Genomic DNA, 14,254 nt, shown 5'->3' on the forward strand with positions numbered 1-14,254 from the left:
TCATGAAGGGGAGGGGTGGAGGGTGCTGTATGAGATTTTTTTTTTTCCCAAATAATCACATGAAGCCTTGGCTGATTTTGCTGTAGCTTATGGAAATGAACTGGAAACAGATCAAAGCAAAACTAAAGGGGGAGAAATTCTGCATCTCACGTGGCATAAAAACCCTTCTGCAATACAGGAATACATATTATAAAGTGTTAAGCTATGGATTATTACCCTGAGTTGCTTCTTCATATAAAGTACATGAAACAACCTGTGAAAATCTGGAATTTGCACAACTTTTTTTTAGGTTTTAAATCACAGTAGTTCAATATATTACCACATCTAACTCTGACATGTAATAAGGTACAATGCAACTTTCCCAGTTCTCAGAACAGCAGAGTCACCAGAATACTGTTTTTCCCCTCGTCAGCTGTACAGTGGTAAGCTAAAGCAGTATGAGTTCAGACAGCCAGAGGAAAATCATGTAAGTATTTCCATGGCTTCAATATCCACATCAGTATCAAACCTGGCTTGAAGCAGTAATTGGAAACAGAGTCACGTATAAGGTAAAGCCCCTTGCAGCTCAAATGCAACTTGAGTAAAAACTAGACACTACTACTAACCACAGTGTTTACAAATGCCAGCCAATGAGCACAGTATTTGTGTTTCCTTGTGATGTCATCGACTTGAATACACACAAAGCAGAACTAGGAGTTATTTTCATTTTTGCACTTTAAAACATTTTTGTGAAACCCTGCTTGGGAAAGCTTGTTTAAATGTATAAAATTATAACTTGAGTTGTACTAAATTACAGTGTTGCGTTGTTGTTCCATTGTGTTATATGAAGATACATATTCAGTCGAAAGATGTTAATATACGTTGATTAAATTTTTATTATTCTAATTGGTGGCTCTGGCCGTTTAAGAACGCTGTGAATTCATGAATGAAACGCAGTCATTCATAAAAAAACAGAACGGACCCACGTCGGAGCTATGTTGAAAGTGATTGGCTCAATTTTCGATTGACTTCCTCTTCAGCCAATGGGAGGGCTGTACTCTGCTTGGCTAATCTGAGAGCTCTTCATTGAGAAAAATCCACAGCCGAGTGTTTATTCGTGGAGCTGCAGGCGATGTAGGGGGAAAGAAACTGCGACCACTTATTTTAAATCACTCTCCCAACAATAACTTCACCACCCAGGTATGTTTTGCATTATCTTATTGATGTGTATATAAAAGTTGGTCGAAACGTGCTTGTTTTTTTTTCTCCGTCTATCCAGGCGAACCGCAGTGTCGCGGTTTGTTGCTGGCTGTGAAGGGAGCAGATACTGGTTAAAGAGGCGAACGCCATTTTCTAGCAATCAAAGCCAACATGCGCCCATTTCCGCGCATTTGTCGGCCCCGCAGAGCCCTGTTTCTGTTTGCATTGACTGTTCTTTTTTTATTATTATTATTATTCGTTTTGTTAGCTTTGTGAATATTTTTTCCGTTCTCGCTGGTAAATTTCTCAATGGTGCGCTGCCCCCCCTTTTCTTCTCCTCCACCCCCTCCTCCTGCTGAAGATCAAGTTTCACTTCATTGAGAAAAACAAGGAGGTCCCACAGCGGTCAGCGCCAAACTCCATTCACAATTGGTCCAATTTTACGTTCGGCTCTCTAGCTTAGTACATTTTGGTTTGGTTGGTTTTCTTACAACTATGTCGCAAAACTTAAATACATTCTGTTTACGTAGTTGTAAAACAAGTTGTCAATCACAAATGATCTGTTTTTGCTATCCGTAGGTCAGTTCCTTGAAACTTTATTGTATTGTATTGGGATTTTGGGTGATAAAACTAGCCGAATGTGAGGTTAAACCGAAGCCGAGGTGGACATTTTCCTTATAAACTGAGGATAACTCGTCATCTTGAGAAAACCATTTGGAAATTAACTCCTTATCTCGAGCAAACCATGGGGGGAAAGTATAATGCGGTAAACATCCACTCTCGTCTTCCTAAGGCTTACATTTTGAAGTGGAAGGGAAGGATAAATAAGGACCAATCTGAAAAGTGTGGTGTGCGTTTGTTCTCCCTTCAGAAGTCGTCTTGTTAGTTAATGGCGATCATGTGGGTACTTCCATTTCAGTGTTAATGCAACTGTTCTGTTTATTTGAGAGAAACTGTTCCACGGAGAACAATATTCATGTGTTCAAATGGCCTAGTCAAAGTTTACACCCAAGTCCTTTCCTAAAGGAAAGGGAAAATGCCTCATGTGCTGTCTGGATATAATTTTGCCCATTGACAGTGAGCACTTCAAGGCCATTGTGAACAAAACCGAAAGACATCATGTTTTCCTGCTCTCTCTCATGCTCATAATTCATGATGTCACACAGCTTTTGTTTGCAATGAGGCTACTAGAGCCACAGCTAAGCCCTACTGTCTGGTCGCAGAGGTCAGAACAACATAAACCAATTGAGTCACTTTAAGGGGATGATTGTTGTATGAATGGAGGGTTAAATCAGGTGGAAAGAGCCGCAGATCTGATGCATTGAAGTGTTTATCTAACAGCTCCCGCTTGTCCTGCCCTCCAGGGTGAACACCGCTGCAACATGGACGGCTTTTATGATCAGCAGGTTCCCTTTATGGTTCCCGAGAGTGTGAGTTTTTAACCTGCCAATTTTATGTCCCGTTATTTATCGGTGTGTGCATTGCAATCCTGATTTGTTTCTGCCGCTGCCGGTTGCAGAAATGCCACACAGAGGAGGAGAGGAGTCTCGGCGACAGGCGGAGGAGGTTCTTGGACACAGAGCTGGCTCAGGACACAGAAGGTATATCAGCTTGGTTTACTCTGTCTGGTGTTGATGTTTCCAAACGCAGCAGTTCACCTGTAAATTTACTCCGTGTTTGTCTTTCAGAGCTTTTTCAGGATCTGATCCAGCTCCAGGAAATATGGATTGCAGAAGGTAAAAAAAACAAAAGGGGGTAAAAAAAAAAAAGCAAAGCAAACATTTATTTAAAAATAGCAGCTACAAAAGCTACCAGCTATTAATAAGACCAAACGCGCTGCATGTATTGATTATTTTTGGCTCGGCGTTTAGCAAGTCCTTAATCATCCCGTCTTCTGCCGTCTGACAGCTCAGGTTCCTGATGACGAGCAGTTTGTCCCAGATTTCCAGTCCAATAACTGTGAGTAACTACTTCTCCTCTCGTATTTATAGATGTCACCCACAGTTACACAAGAAGCATTTCATAAAAACGACAGCGATTTATTATGCAAACGTTTATTTTGGTTGAGAACCTTATGTGCGAATCATATTTGCTTACATAACAGAGCTAGATTTTTGTTTATAAACTATGAGAGCCAAATAATGGAGCCATTTTGTTCCCTGCGTGGTGGCGGCTGTGTATTTAATCCTATTCTGTTGTTGCAAATTGCAAATGAAGACGTGTGAAGGGCTGGAAATAGTCTGAGCAAACAGTCCTGCCCACTCACTTGAGGAAAATAAACTGCTTTCCAGATAATGAGTTTGTTTTATTTATTTTTACCCTGGGTCTTGGACTACAAGTAGTGCGGAGGAGAAAATTAGGTTGTGCCACAGCAGCCACAATGTAATAAATAAACCATTAAATCAATATTAAACGTGTAAGGTCATACGTGTACGCCGCATTTAACTGTTTTGTTTTGCAGGACCCATGAGAAAAAGTAAAATGTCAAACATAATTAAATTAAATTACGATTTGCTCTATATGAAAACTGAATACTCCCGATTTCCGTTCATTTGTTGTTGGTCCCTTTTTAGGTCAAGTGAAATATCAACTAAAACCGATTCAAACCACAAACCCAAAACTACATATAATTACAGTTGAAGATTTGATCGTGTACAAAAACTTCTGCTGCCTCTTTATGCATTATTCTTCAAATTTTTCTTATGCTATGACTATTGTTATACAGATATTTGATGTAAATGTACTGAGATTCCCCACAATCCCGCCAAAACACAATACATTTTTTTGTAGAATCTGAACATTGGATTATAGAAAATAACAGAAAGCATAAATGTAAATTGTGTTCCTTAAATTATTCAGTATTTCATTGCATTGTGGATTACCTTTCCACACATCTAATTACTTTTATATTGATTTGGCTGAATTTTGGCACTTTTACTTCCCCGTATTTTGACAATGAATTGGAGCAATTTTAGCGCTCCATACTTTTTCAGAGAGCTCCATATTAATCATTTAAATTTTTCCAGTTTTAGAGCTGCATATTCCTAATGACCTCCATACATTGTAGACCTCCATACATTCACCGAATGTTGGCACATATTGCCTTCTATATATTTGCTCCTTTTGTGAAATAAGACAAATAGAAACTGATCCAGCAATGTCACACCAGTTTACAAAATGCAGCAAAAGGTGTAAAGAAACCATAAAGGTTTTCTTTTAGAGATCTATATAAAAATATTATGATTTTAATCACACTAAAAGAAACGCTTCACAACATAAATCTGAACAGAACACCTCTATACTTTGTGTAAAGCTGTTACTGAATTGGAGAGCTCCTTCAGTGACAGATTGTTGCCTCCTACGTGCACAAACAACCATAATCAGAGGTCCTTCCTCCTAGCAGCTGTTGGCCTTGAAAGCCATCACTGCTCCCAACACATTCAATATTCCATTGTGATATAGATGAACCCAGTCGACCTTTCCGCATCTGTTTTCCGATATCATACCACCGTGTACTGCTGTGTTTACAAGCAAAGATTGCGCCACATTGCCCAGAGACACACAAATGTGCTGGAGCTTTGCCAAATCAATGCTAGTAGTCACAAGAACAGGAAATGAGAGGGGTTATAAGATGACATCCGGGGCCGGTGTGTCTAAATTATGTCGTGAATCAAAATAGGTACATTAGGTGCCGCTCCCACACACGTAGTGCGTGTACTTATTGCCGATTTAATGACGGCTCCCGTGACAGAACAACTCCAGGGTGAGGCCATAAAGCCGCCTGCGAGCGTGTCGCACATGGAAATGTTTGTGGCCTGTTGGCGTCACGGCAACATGCTGATGGCAATCTGACGGCTCCTTCCAGGAAAGCTGAGCTCGGATAGAAAAACACACAGAGGAGCGAAAGGGAGCGAGGGGAAAGGGCTCTGCTGAATCTGAGAAAATACCTCAGGAATCAGAGAAATCATGAGGAATGGAAAATCTTATCCTTGGACGTTTTTTGTTGTGGGAGCATGAAACTTCAAATATACTGAAAAATGTTTTGTAATGTCTGTTTGTAGTGATGCTTCATGGACCGCCTGTCAGCAAAGTGAAGCGGGAGCCCAGTCCATCCAAAGATTTGTCCCCCTGTGGGACCCCCCAGACTGATATGTGCCTTTACAGTTACAGGTACCAGATAAAGGTTTTACACTGGATTCCTTTGTTCACTTTTACACATTTTTATGTTATCTTACTACCATACTTGTCATATGGTGAAGAGATTTTGGGAAATAACTATAGAGCCAACCTCCAATCTATTTATATTTTTGCAAAATAAAAAAAGCCATGAGGATTGTAAACCACAACACTTTATGAAATCTTTTTGACTTTTTGGATTGCAGTTGGCGTGTTGAGTGACTGTAATGACTATTGTTGTTATTATTATTATTTTTTGTGTGTTTTAGATTGAATAAGCTACACTATTTATGTCATTGTCTCCCTTAGTGCCTGTGAAAACAAACCGGGTCCAGCCAATGCACCTGCAACACAGTGTAGCGCCATCCACCCTGCGGGACCTCCACCCTTACGGAGGCAGCTGCAGCCTTCCCCACCTCAAATGAGCAGCCGAGCTCCAACTTCCAACCCCTTCCACCGCCAAAACGTCCCACAGGCCAACCAAAACCAGCAGTTTGCGCTGCGGCATACCCCCATCGGCTGCTCGGCGGCGGCTTTCAACACAGACCAAAGGTGAGCTCTGATTTTCACCTGAGTGTTTGCTTTTGTTTTGCGTGCATTTCCACGGACGACTCAAACCTTCCTTTGGTCCTCCCAGGTTCCACCGGCAGCTGTCTGATCCCTGCCTGCCCTTCCTGCCTCCAGAGAAAACCCCGAACCCGCCGTACCACCCCTCCAGTTGCGACGGCCGGCCTCTGTACCAGCGCCACCTGTCGGAACCCGTCGTCCCCCTCCCTCCCCGCGGTTTCAAGCAGGAGCTGGTGGACCCGCGCTATCCTGACCCGGGACCGGCTGGTCCAAGTCTGGCCCCGCCCCAAGCCAACTTCAACCACGTCAAAATCAAGCAAGAGCCAAGAGACTACAGCTTTGAACCTGGTATGTTCAAAGTGCTTGTTTTTTTGTTGTTTGTTTTTGTAATATGCATAATAACCTTTGGGCTAAATAATTTGTGCCAGAAGCTTTATTGGATCTCTCACTTGTCTCTTTTTCAGAGGTTCAAACCTGCCAGTCGACATTTGGAAAGTCTCCAGTTCTATTTCAGAAAAACATTGCTGGTGAGTTCTAGTTAATGGTTTGCTATTCTCTGCCTTATGGGGGTCCAAACTGCCACAATTTAATAAGTAAACACGGAGAATCGAAAAGTTCCCTAATTTAGGACAGATGGAGGATTGAATCCAAGTTTCAACTAATAACTTAAATAATTCTGTATTTGTAATTATTTTAGAACTTCTTAATTGGACAGTGTGACTTTTTGGGACTTAATGTTGCAGAGGACTATGAAATTTGCAGCTAAACACAACAGTAAACTAATTATGAATTAATAAAGTTAAGTTCTGTTGACTTGCTTTCATATTAAATGTTTACTTCTTTTCTATTTATCTATTGAGTTGTGGCCCATTTGACCATTTATATGCCACAATTTAAGACATTAATAATATCCAAAATTTCAAAAATAAACGGTTAGTTAAATGAAACTGAAAGATAATATATTAATATATTTCTACAAGAAACATAATTGTTTGTTTTGTCGATTCTCAACTATCGACACTTTTCTTAACTTTTATTGAATAAGTATTTCTTTTAAATTATGACACACACACACACATATTTATAAATATTATAATGACATACATATGCCATTAGATGTGTAGCTCTAACTCAATTTTTTATATTTTTCTTTCCCCACAGGATTTGGTTCTGACAGAGAGCCTCTTCGGTACTTTGATGACACCTGTGTCGTACCAGAAAGATTGGAAGGTAGGTTACCTCCACACTGCTTAAAATCCTCTTTTCTTTTTTTAAATGTTATTCTCAGTCATTAGAAATGAGTGGAATCTGATTGTTTTGGTGGCCGAAGCGAGACGCGCGAGCTCAGTGTTTGTCTCTTGAAACCAGGGAAAGTGAAGCAGGAAGGTTTGCCGTACCAGCGCCGCGGCTCCCTGCAGCTCTGGCAGTTCTTGCTCACGCTGCTGGACAATCCGGCAAACAGACACCTGATCGTGTGGACAGGACGCAACATGGAGTTCAAACTGATCGATCCAGAAGAGGTGGTGCTTTTAGACTTAAAACTATCAGCTTTAAACCATTTGTAAGAAGAATTCTTTTATTTGAATCATTTTATTGTCTTTCTTTGTTTCTTTTTTTTTCAGGTGGCTCGCCTTTGGGGCATCCAGAAAAATCGGCCAGCCATGAATTATGACAAGCTGAGCCGCTCGCTGCGGTACTACTACGAAAAAGGCATCATGCAGAAGGTAAAGGCGAGTCATCTTTCTCATCTACACAGTTTCACACGATTCTCTTTTCTTTAAAGAGTTTCTTTAAATACTTTTATTTCCTCCCGCAGGTTGCCGGGGAAAGGTACGTCTACAAATTCGTGTGCAACCCCGACGCGTTGTTCTCCATGGCATTCCCAGAAAACCACAGGCCGAGTTTGAAAGCCGACCTGGACGCCATCTTGCCTCCCAGCGAGGAGGACGGCTTCCCCCTGCCCAGCTACGAGGAGGAGGGTCCGTACCTAATGGACGGAGGGGAGCAGTGCGTCCAGGGACTGGCTTTCCCCGACAGCTACCCATACTAGCAGCTGGAAGGGGGAAAAAAACACAATATTACTGTATTTTACAAAACGAGGCAAAGCGTAAAATTACTGAGCAACATTTCAGATAAGAATTTATTTTTTTTTGTCTTGACAAGAAGTTTTGTTTTTTAAAAATTTCAATGCAACCAGAAAAGCTGGAAGTTGGAGTCACTGAGACTGTTAAACTTGCTTCTTCAGCGAAGAAAACAAACTTTAGTTCCCATTCAGATGCCTGTGTTTATAGGCACTTCAAGGATAACTGTTTGAGCCGGCATGGGAAAGGTTGCGTTTTTAGAGGAAAAGTCGGTCGTTTTTTAATTGTTACACGTTGCTTTACGTTATGCACAAAATAACTGCAAGAAATCTTAACATTGAAGAGGAAAACGCTGACTAGAAGATGTCTCAACGTTTAAAGATATGGTTTTAATTTTATACAAAAGAATTGCAAGTTTTGCCCCATAAACAAATATTCAGTGGCGGTTCTTGATTACTCAGTGGGCCAGCATGCATGCATTCATTGTCATTGTGTTTTTTTTGTTCTCAAATAGAATATTACTTGACTTTCAGAAATCATTTTAAATAATGTCATCAGTATTTCACTTTTCAGTTAAACTTTGTATATACTGCGGTTTTCACGCTTGTCTCAATCTCAAACGTCAGCAGTTTTTTTTTGTGTGTTTTTTTTTACTCTTCTCTAACTGTCGCAGCACTAAGTTGGTTGAGGGCACAGTGGACTTAATTTTATTTTTGTTGCTGTTGCCTCCCCCTAATAGATTGACACCCCGCATGGTAAGCCACATTTTTCATATCAAAAGCCGCCACTGCTGCTAAGGAATCGGAACAAGTAAGGTCAGATTCTGGGAAAGAACGTTCTTTTAGCAATTTCTCTTGATTACATAACTGAAGCTGTAACTCTACGGCTAATGTCTGTAGCATTTTCTTCTAAAGTGGCATCTGCACTTAAGCACAGATATGCAGTGTTTTGTCCCTCGCAAACCTTGTCATCAACTTTTTCTTAGTGTTTCAGTTGCAGCTTTTTCTTTTTCGTCGGTTTCTCAGTCCGTCTTTTTTTTCGATGGTGGTAATTTTGTAGCATGGCCACCGCTTTTGTTCTCAAATTTGTAAACTCTGGGACCCGTTTGGCAGCCAAAAACAAGAACCTTGAAGCCATGGCACTCCTTTTGTTAATTTAGTAAGCATATTACCCAGACTGCTCGAAAGGGATGCTCTTGTATTTTCTGGACCGTATAATCCTGAAACATCTATGTTGAAAATGTCTTTTTGTGTACATTTTTTTCCCCTTGGGTTTTAAAGCTAATATTTTTAGCATTATATGGACTTGTATGTATTTCCTATAACGGCTTATGATGAAAGTATTGCTTCTATTTTTTTGGATTCTGTACGACTGCCACTCTTATGCTTATGAAAGGCATGTTTTTTTTTCTTCAAAACGCCTCACCACTTAATGTACCGAGATAGGTTTCTGCATTTTTGTATAATTTGTTTGCTTCAGTGTGTAGAGAAAAAAAAAGTGTATAATTATATATGGATATATTTTTGCAAAAGGCTGTATTTGCTTGCAAATATGTTGCATCAGCTCTCCAAGGAGGAAGAACTCTCTGAATCCTTCAGGCAGAAGATGTTCCTCATATATTTTACTATAGATCCTGACGCTGGTGTGACTTTTACCCTCAGATACTGTATGTGTGCCTTCTGTTTATCTCTACTGATAAAATAAACTATTTTACTCTTTTATTTTTGCCTCAGTGTAGATCACAAAAAACCTTACGCAAGCCCAATGAGGAGGAAGTTCTTGCATTCTCTGGACATCCTCTAGGGGGCGCAGCTGCTGGGTCAGAGGCTACAAAGACCGCAGGAGGTGCATCTCAAATTTTTTAATTCAGCAGTTAATTCAACTTATTCAATTAAGCTCAAATTTCAAGCCTTTAGTTAACCTGATTTAGATAATTATTAACTATTAAAGGATGCAACAACTAGATGTGGAAGCAATAGAGGCCTTTGTCCACTAGAGGGCAACCAAAGAACCATACAAACGCCCATTCCCTGAAAATATGCTTTTAACATTAAACAGGCTATTTATCCAGAAGCATCCCTCTTCTGTGTTATTATTTATTATTAATTTCCACTAATCACAGTAAAAGAAAACAACAGTGAATACAACTGCAGAACAACTCCTTTATTTTGGAAAAAAGAAAGCCAAATGTTTTAAATCACTTAATATATATTGGGAGACACCCAGGGCCACTCCCTCGACTCAAACTCAAACAGCGATACACAATTACTTGAGAGAGAAAAAAGATCAACTTTCCAGTTGAATCCAGTTCAGATCAAAACTCCATGAAGACTCTAAAATTTAGAGTCTAAATGGAGCCCAGTTTGAATTGGATCTTTATTGATCCAAAGAGATAAACAATATCAGACACTAAATGACAGACAAGAGAAAATAAACAGGAGGAAAACCTTTGACACAGAATGCTGCATTAGACACCAGACAGATAAAACACTGTTTTTAAATAAATCACTCAGAAGCTGAGTTGATGCTTCTAAGTACAATTCGCATATTTAAAAGCGAATCGTGTCGAATTTACAGCACCAGGCTCACTTATAGAAGTGAGGATTTTTCTGTTCTAATTTGAAAATGAAATGAGAAAAAAACTCGGAACATAAACAAGTTTAAAAAAAAACACAGAAGGTGCAACAAACCTGCAGCAGCCTCATCTTGTTTATGTCAGCTAATGACGTCATAATTTACAATAACAAATAGCCCATAAAAGCATGACTTGGACCCAGAATCTACCTGACTTTTGTCATTTGAGTTGTTCTACATTAAACCCACAGTCCATTTCTTATTCTGTGGTAAATACCATCTGGGGCCCGATTGTTATCCTGACCATATGGGTCCAATTTGAAGTGCTGTTATTTATTATTTAGTATTTAGTGAAATATGCATTTTCATATCAGGCAGTAATTATAAACCCTGTATTGTTAACTATTACATCATAAATATACCATATATGATGCAGTTTTTTCCTATTTCTCTCTTTAATGACACACTTCCACCCCTCCTAGATGAATTAGATGAATTGGTTCATTTCTACAGCAGGTAGAGATAAGAGAGAACCAGCAGGACATAGACAACTGAGAATCAATAACCAGACAGTCAAGACATAATATGTTAGATATCACTGTTTGTTTGTTTTTTTTAATTTAGGTGGGTTTCATTTTTTTAAAAGGAAAAAAGGAAAACTAGAAAGAAAATGTATTTATAATAAAGCAGATGTTGAGTTTCTCTAATAAATGAAACCTGGACTCTGAAAACACTGATATAAAGGTTTAATAAAAATACAACAGATTTATTAAGTTTCATTGTTACAGGAGCAATGAAGAAATACTTTAGTAAACAATTATATGGTTTCATTTCAAAGGTTAACTTTTAATGTTTTTAAACTTTCCTCTGGAAACTGCTGACAGTTTTTTATGTTTTCTAAACTCTAGATAAGTGTTTAGAAACACTAAAATGTTGTACATATGTGTAAGTACCGTATGTAGTTGTAAATAGTTGTCTCAGAGCTGAATCCTCTTTGGTTCTGATTGGTCCATTCAGAGAGAAACCAGCCGCTGAGCTGCAGTAGCGTCAAGGTCCAGTTCTCCCAGTGCAGTAGTCCAATCAGCCACTAGAGGGCGCCGGACGCCTCCAGCTCCTCATGGTTCTTCTTCAGCTGATTTTCTGCAGGTTTTCTGCTTTCTTGGATTGATAAACAGGAAGTGTGAGGATGGCAGCTTCACCTTCATCGTCCTCCTCTTCCTCAGCTGCAGCATCAGTGATCCTAGAGGTCCAGTTCATCTCCTGCTGATGCTTCCAGTTCTTCTGGGTTTCTGCTGCTCAGCTTCAGATCTGCTTCACTGACAGCTTCAGCTTTTCTGTCTGGACCAACAGATGATTGATTTGCTGCTGGAAACGGAGATGGTGCAGCAGATCCTGCAGGGGGCGCTCTGGGGCTTCAGTGTTCAGGTCGGTTACAGTCACATCTCCCAGACTCCTGAATCTATTGGTTCCTTCCTGAAATGATTTCCTGCAATAAAATGTTGGTTGGAAATGACCTGAACACTGAGCAAAACCTGAAAAAGTTCAAATCTGACCTAAAGTTTTACAGCTCAACTCATACAAAAGGAAAACATGAAAATAAAGGTGTTTGTTGTCACCTGAAAGGGGGAGGAGCCTAAAGTGCTTCCAGATGCTTAAAGTGTTTGAACCAGCACAGTGGCGAATCCATCGACCAGAAGGTTTTCTGCACTTTCATCCCACGGGTGGTTTTCATCAGAGCAACATCTGAGTGGTCTCCTAAGAAACTTCAGGAAGTAATGTTGTTAGTAGTAACTCTTAAATCTGATAACAAACTTCTTCCCTTTGCTGTTTGCTGGCCATCGATTTTAACCACATCTATGGTAGTGAAATAGTTAAAATCCTATTTTAGCTCTAACGATGATTGAAGCTTCATTATTGCTTTAAAAAGTGTATTAAAGGTAAATGTTAACTATTTATTTTAGAGTTTAGCGGTAAACGAACTACGTCTCCCGTGATGCTTTGCGCTTTCTCTCCTATAGGAAGTAGTGGAATCCAAAAAGTGTTCCTCCCATCATTTGGTGAAGGTAAGACTCCACACGTGTCGACGGTTTTAGCTTCTCTGTTCTCTCTCTCTTTTCATTAGTAATTTAGTTTGTGTGCAAACTTTGCATGTTTTTCTCACTGTGACTCCACGCAGTGTGTGTGTGTGTTAATGTTTAGTTGCGTCACATGTGTCCCCGCAGCTTCCACGGAGGGTCAGTCCACCCACGGAGAGCGGGGAAAGCACAGCAGGCGAAACGGGCTGCGAGTAATTCTTGGTTCATACCAACAGAGGTTGGTAAATGTTGTGCATGTCGACGTCTTTTTGCTGCTAGATTCACTTTAAAGTCAACAATATTTAGAAAAGAAACGCTTAACAGTGATGGATGCAAATAAAACCTTCATTGTTTTCTAGCGGGATTTTAAATCTGCTCCCAGCTTATTATATGTACTTTTCTATCAGTTGGTTTCAGGAGGTCACATGAGCCCAGTGACTCCAATCAGAGTTGAACATGTTCAGCCAGGGTCCAACACTGGACTCTCTGTTCTCCCAGAGATTGGCCCGTTTATCTTTACTCTGTTTCTGCAGTAATCTGGGGCTCCAGATCAATGCCGATTGTGTTAAAAGTCCAGTTTCGTTTTTCTTCCAGCTCATTGGTTTGATCTCTACGATTTCATCGGACCTCCATCCCCTGGAAAAGGTCACGGCTCTTCCTGCTAAAGGTCAGCGCTTGCATAATTGCACGGTGGCTTCACACGGTGAGAGAAAATCCTCCTTCAAGTCGAATCTCTTGTGGTTCCAGTTGCGATGGCGGAGCGGGTTCTGGTGGTAGGAGGCGGGGGACGGGAACACGCGCTGGCCTGGAAGCTGGCCCAGTCGCCCCAGGTCCAGCAGGTTCTGGTGGCTCCCGGAAACGCAGGAGCCGCCAGCTACGGCAAGATCAGCAACTCTGGTACCTGAGGGGCTGTTGGACCTGCTAACTGCTCAACATAGGATGTATTTTAGCTGAAGTCACTGGACAGAATTGAAAACCAGAGGTGAGCGTCTGTAGCTTTCTGTTGCGTTTCTGCAGAGGTGTCGGTGAGCAACCACAGCATCCTGGCTCAGTTCTGTAAGGACCACCACGTCGGTTTGGTCGTAGTCGGACCCGAGGCGCCGCTGGCAGCAGGTGGAGTCGATTCCAGTTTCTTATTGTGGGATCAAACCTCAGGCGGTTCTGACCCGTATCTCTGCAGGTATGGTGGATGATCTGACGGCGGATCTTTTCTTATTTCTGTAGACAGTCTTTAAAAACAGATAAAAGTTTTTAAATGACATTAACAGCAGCAGCATAATATTGTATGTGTAATACATTTATTTACAGATTAATTCAGTTCTACAAAAGACTGCAATTAATTAAGTAATATTAAGTACTAATAATTTCAACTTTATTAACTTTTTATATTTAATTTTTCTCTATTAGCCGCTTTAATCCTGCTTGATGCTCCTATCGCAGGTGATTGAATTTTATTTCAAACACATTTTTATTATTTATATTTTTTCAGGCCTTGAGTCTCAAAATTTCCCACAGTGAATCGTTTTTGGAGGATTTTTATAGAATAAGTTTTATTTTCCATGTACTAACCCTGCAGTGACTCTTATTTAACATTAATGTAAG

General features: G+C 40.3%; 2 protein-coding genes across 4 annotated transcripts; both read left to right on the forward strand.

Moving 5' to 3' along the window:
• Positions 1-1,048: 1,048 nt before the first annotated feature.
• LOC116715538 (ETS translocation variant 5-like) lies at positions 1,049-9,724 on the forward strand. 3 transcript variants are annotated; one of them, XM_032555986.1, is made up of 13 exons: positions 1,049-1,179; positions 2,544-2,609; positions 2,699-2,780; positions 2,868-2,915; positions 3,088-3,138; positions 5,241-5,349; positions 5,665-5,907; positions 5,993-6,270; positions 6,387-6,449; positions 7,084-7,152; positions 7,291-7,442; positions 7,545-7,652; positions 7,739-9,724. In XM_032555986.1, exons 2-13 carry the CDS (start codon positions 2,562-2,564, stop codon positions 7,970-7,972), a joined length of 1,485 nt encoding a protein of 494 aa, XP_032411877.1. In that variant the 5' UTR covers positions 1,049-1,179; positions 2,544-2,561; the 3' UTR covers positions 7,973-9,724. The 3 variants fall into 3 exon arrangements, with proteins under 3 accessions (XP_032411877.1, XP_032411880.1, XP_032411878.1); XM_032555989.1 differs by having other exon boundaries at positions 1,050-1,179; positions 7,545-7,646; XM_032555987.1 differs by having other exon boundaries at positions 1,069-1,179; positions 2,521-2,609.
• A 2,976-nt stretch (positions 9,725-12,700) lies between these two features.
• LOC116716295 (trifunctional purine biosynthetic protein adenosine-3-like) lies at positions 12,701-13,876 on the forward strand. The gene is made up of 5 exons (XM_032557215.1): positions 12,701-12,890; positions 13,247-13,319; positions 13,400-13,549; positions 13,670-13,765; positions 13,833-13,876. The coding sequence occupies exons 1-5, from the start codon at positions 12,786-12,788 to the stop codon at positions 13,874-13,876; spliced, it is 468 nt and encodes a 155-aa protein (XP_032413106.1). The 5' UTR covers positions 12,701-12,785.
• Positions 13,877-14,254: the final 378 nt, after the last annotated feature.

This window comes from Xiphophorus hellerii, chromosome 24, assembly GCF_003331165.1.
Source record: "Xiphophorus hellerii strain 12219 chromosome 24, Xiphophorus_hellerii-4.1, whole genome shotgun sequence".
Classification (NCBI taxonomy): Eukaryota; Metazoa; Chordata; class Actinopteri; order Cyprinodontiformes; family Poeciliidae; genus Xiphophorus; species Xiphophorus hellerii.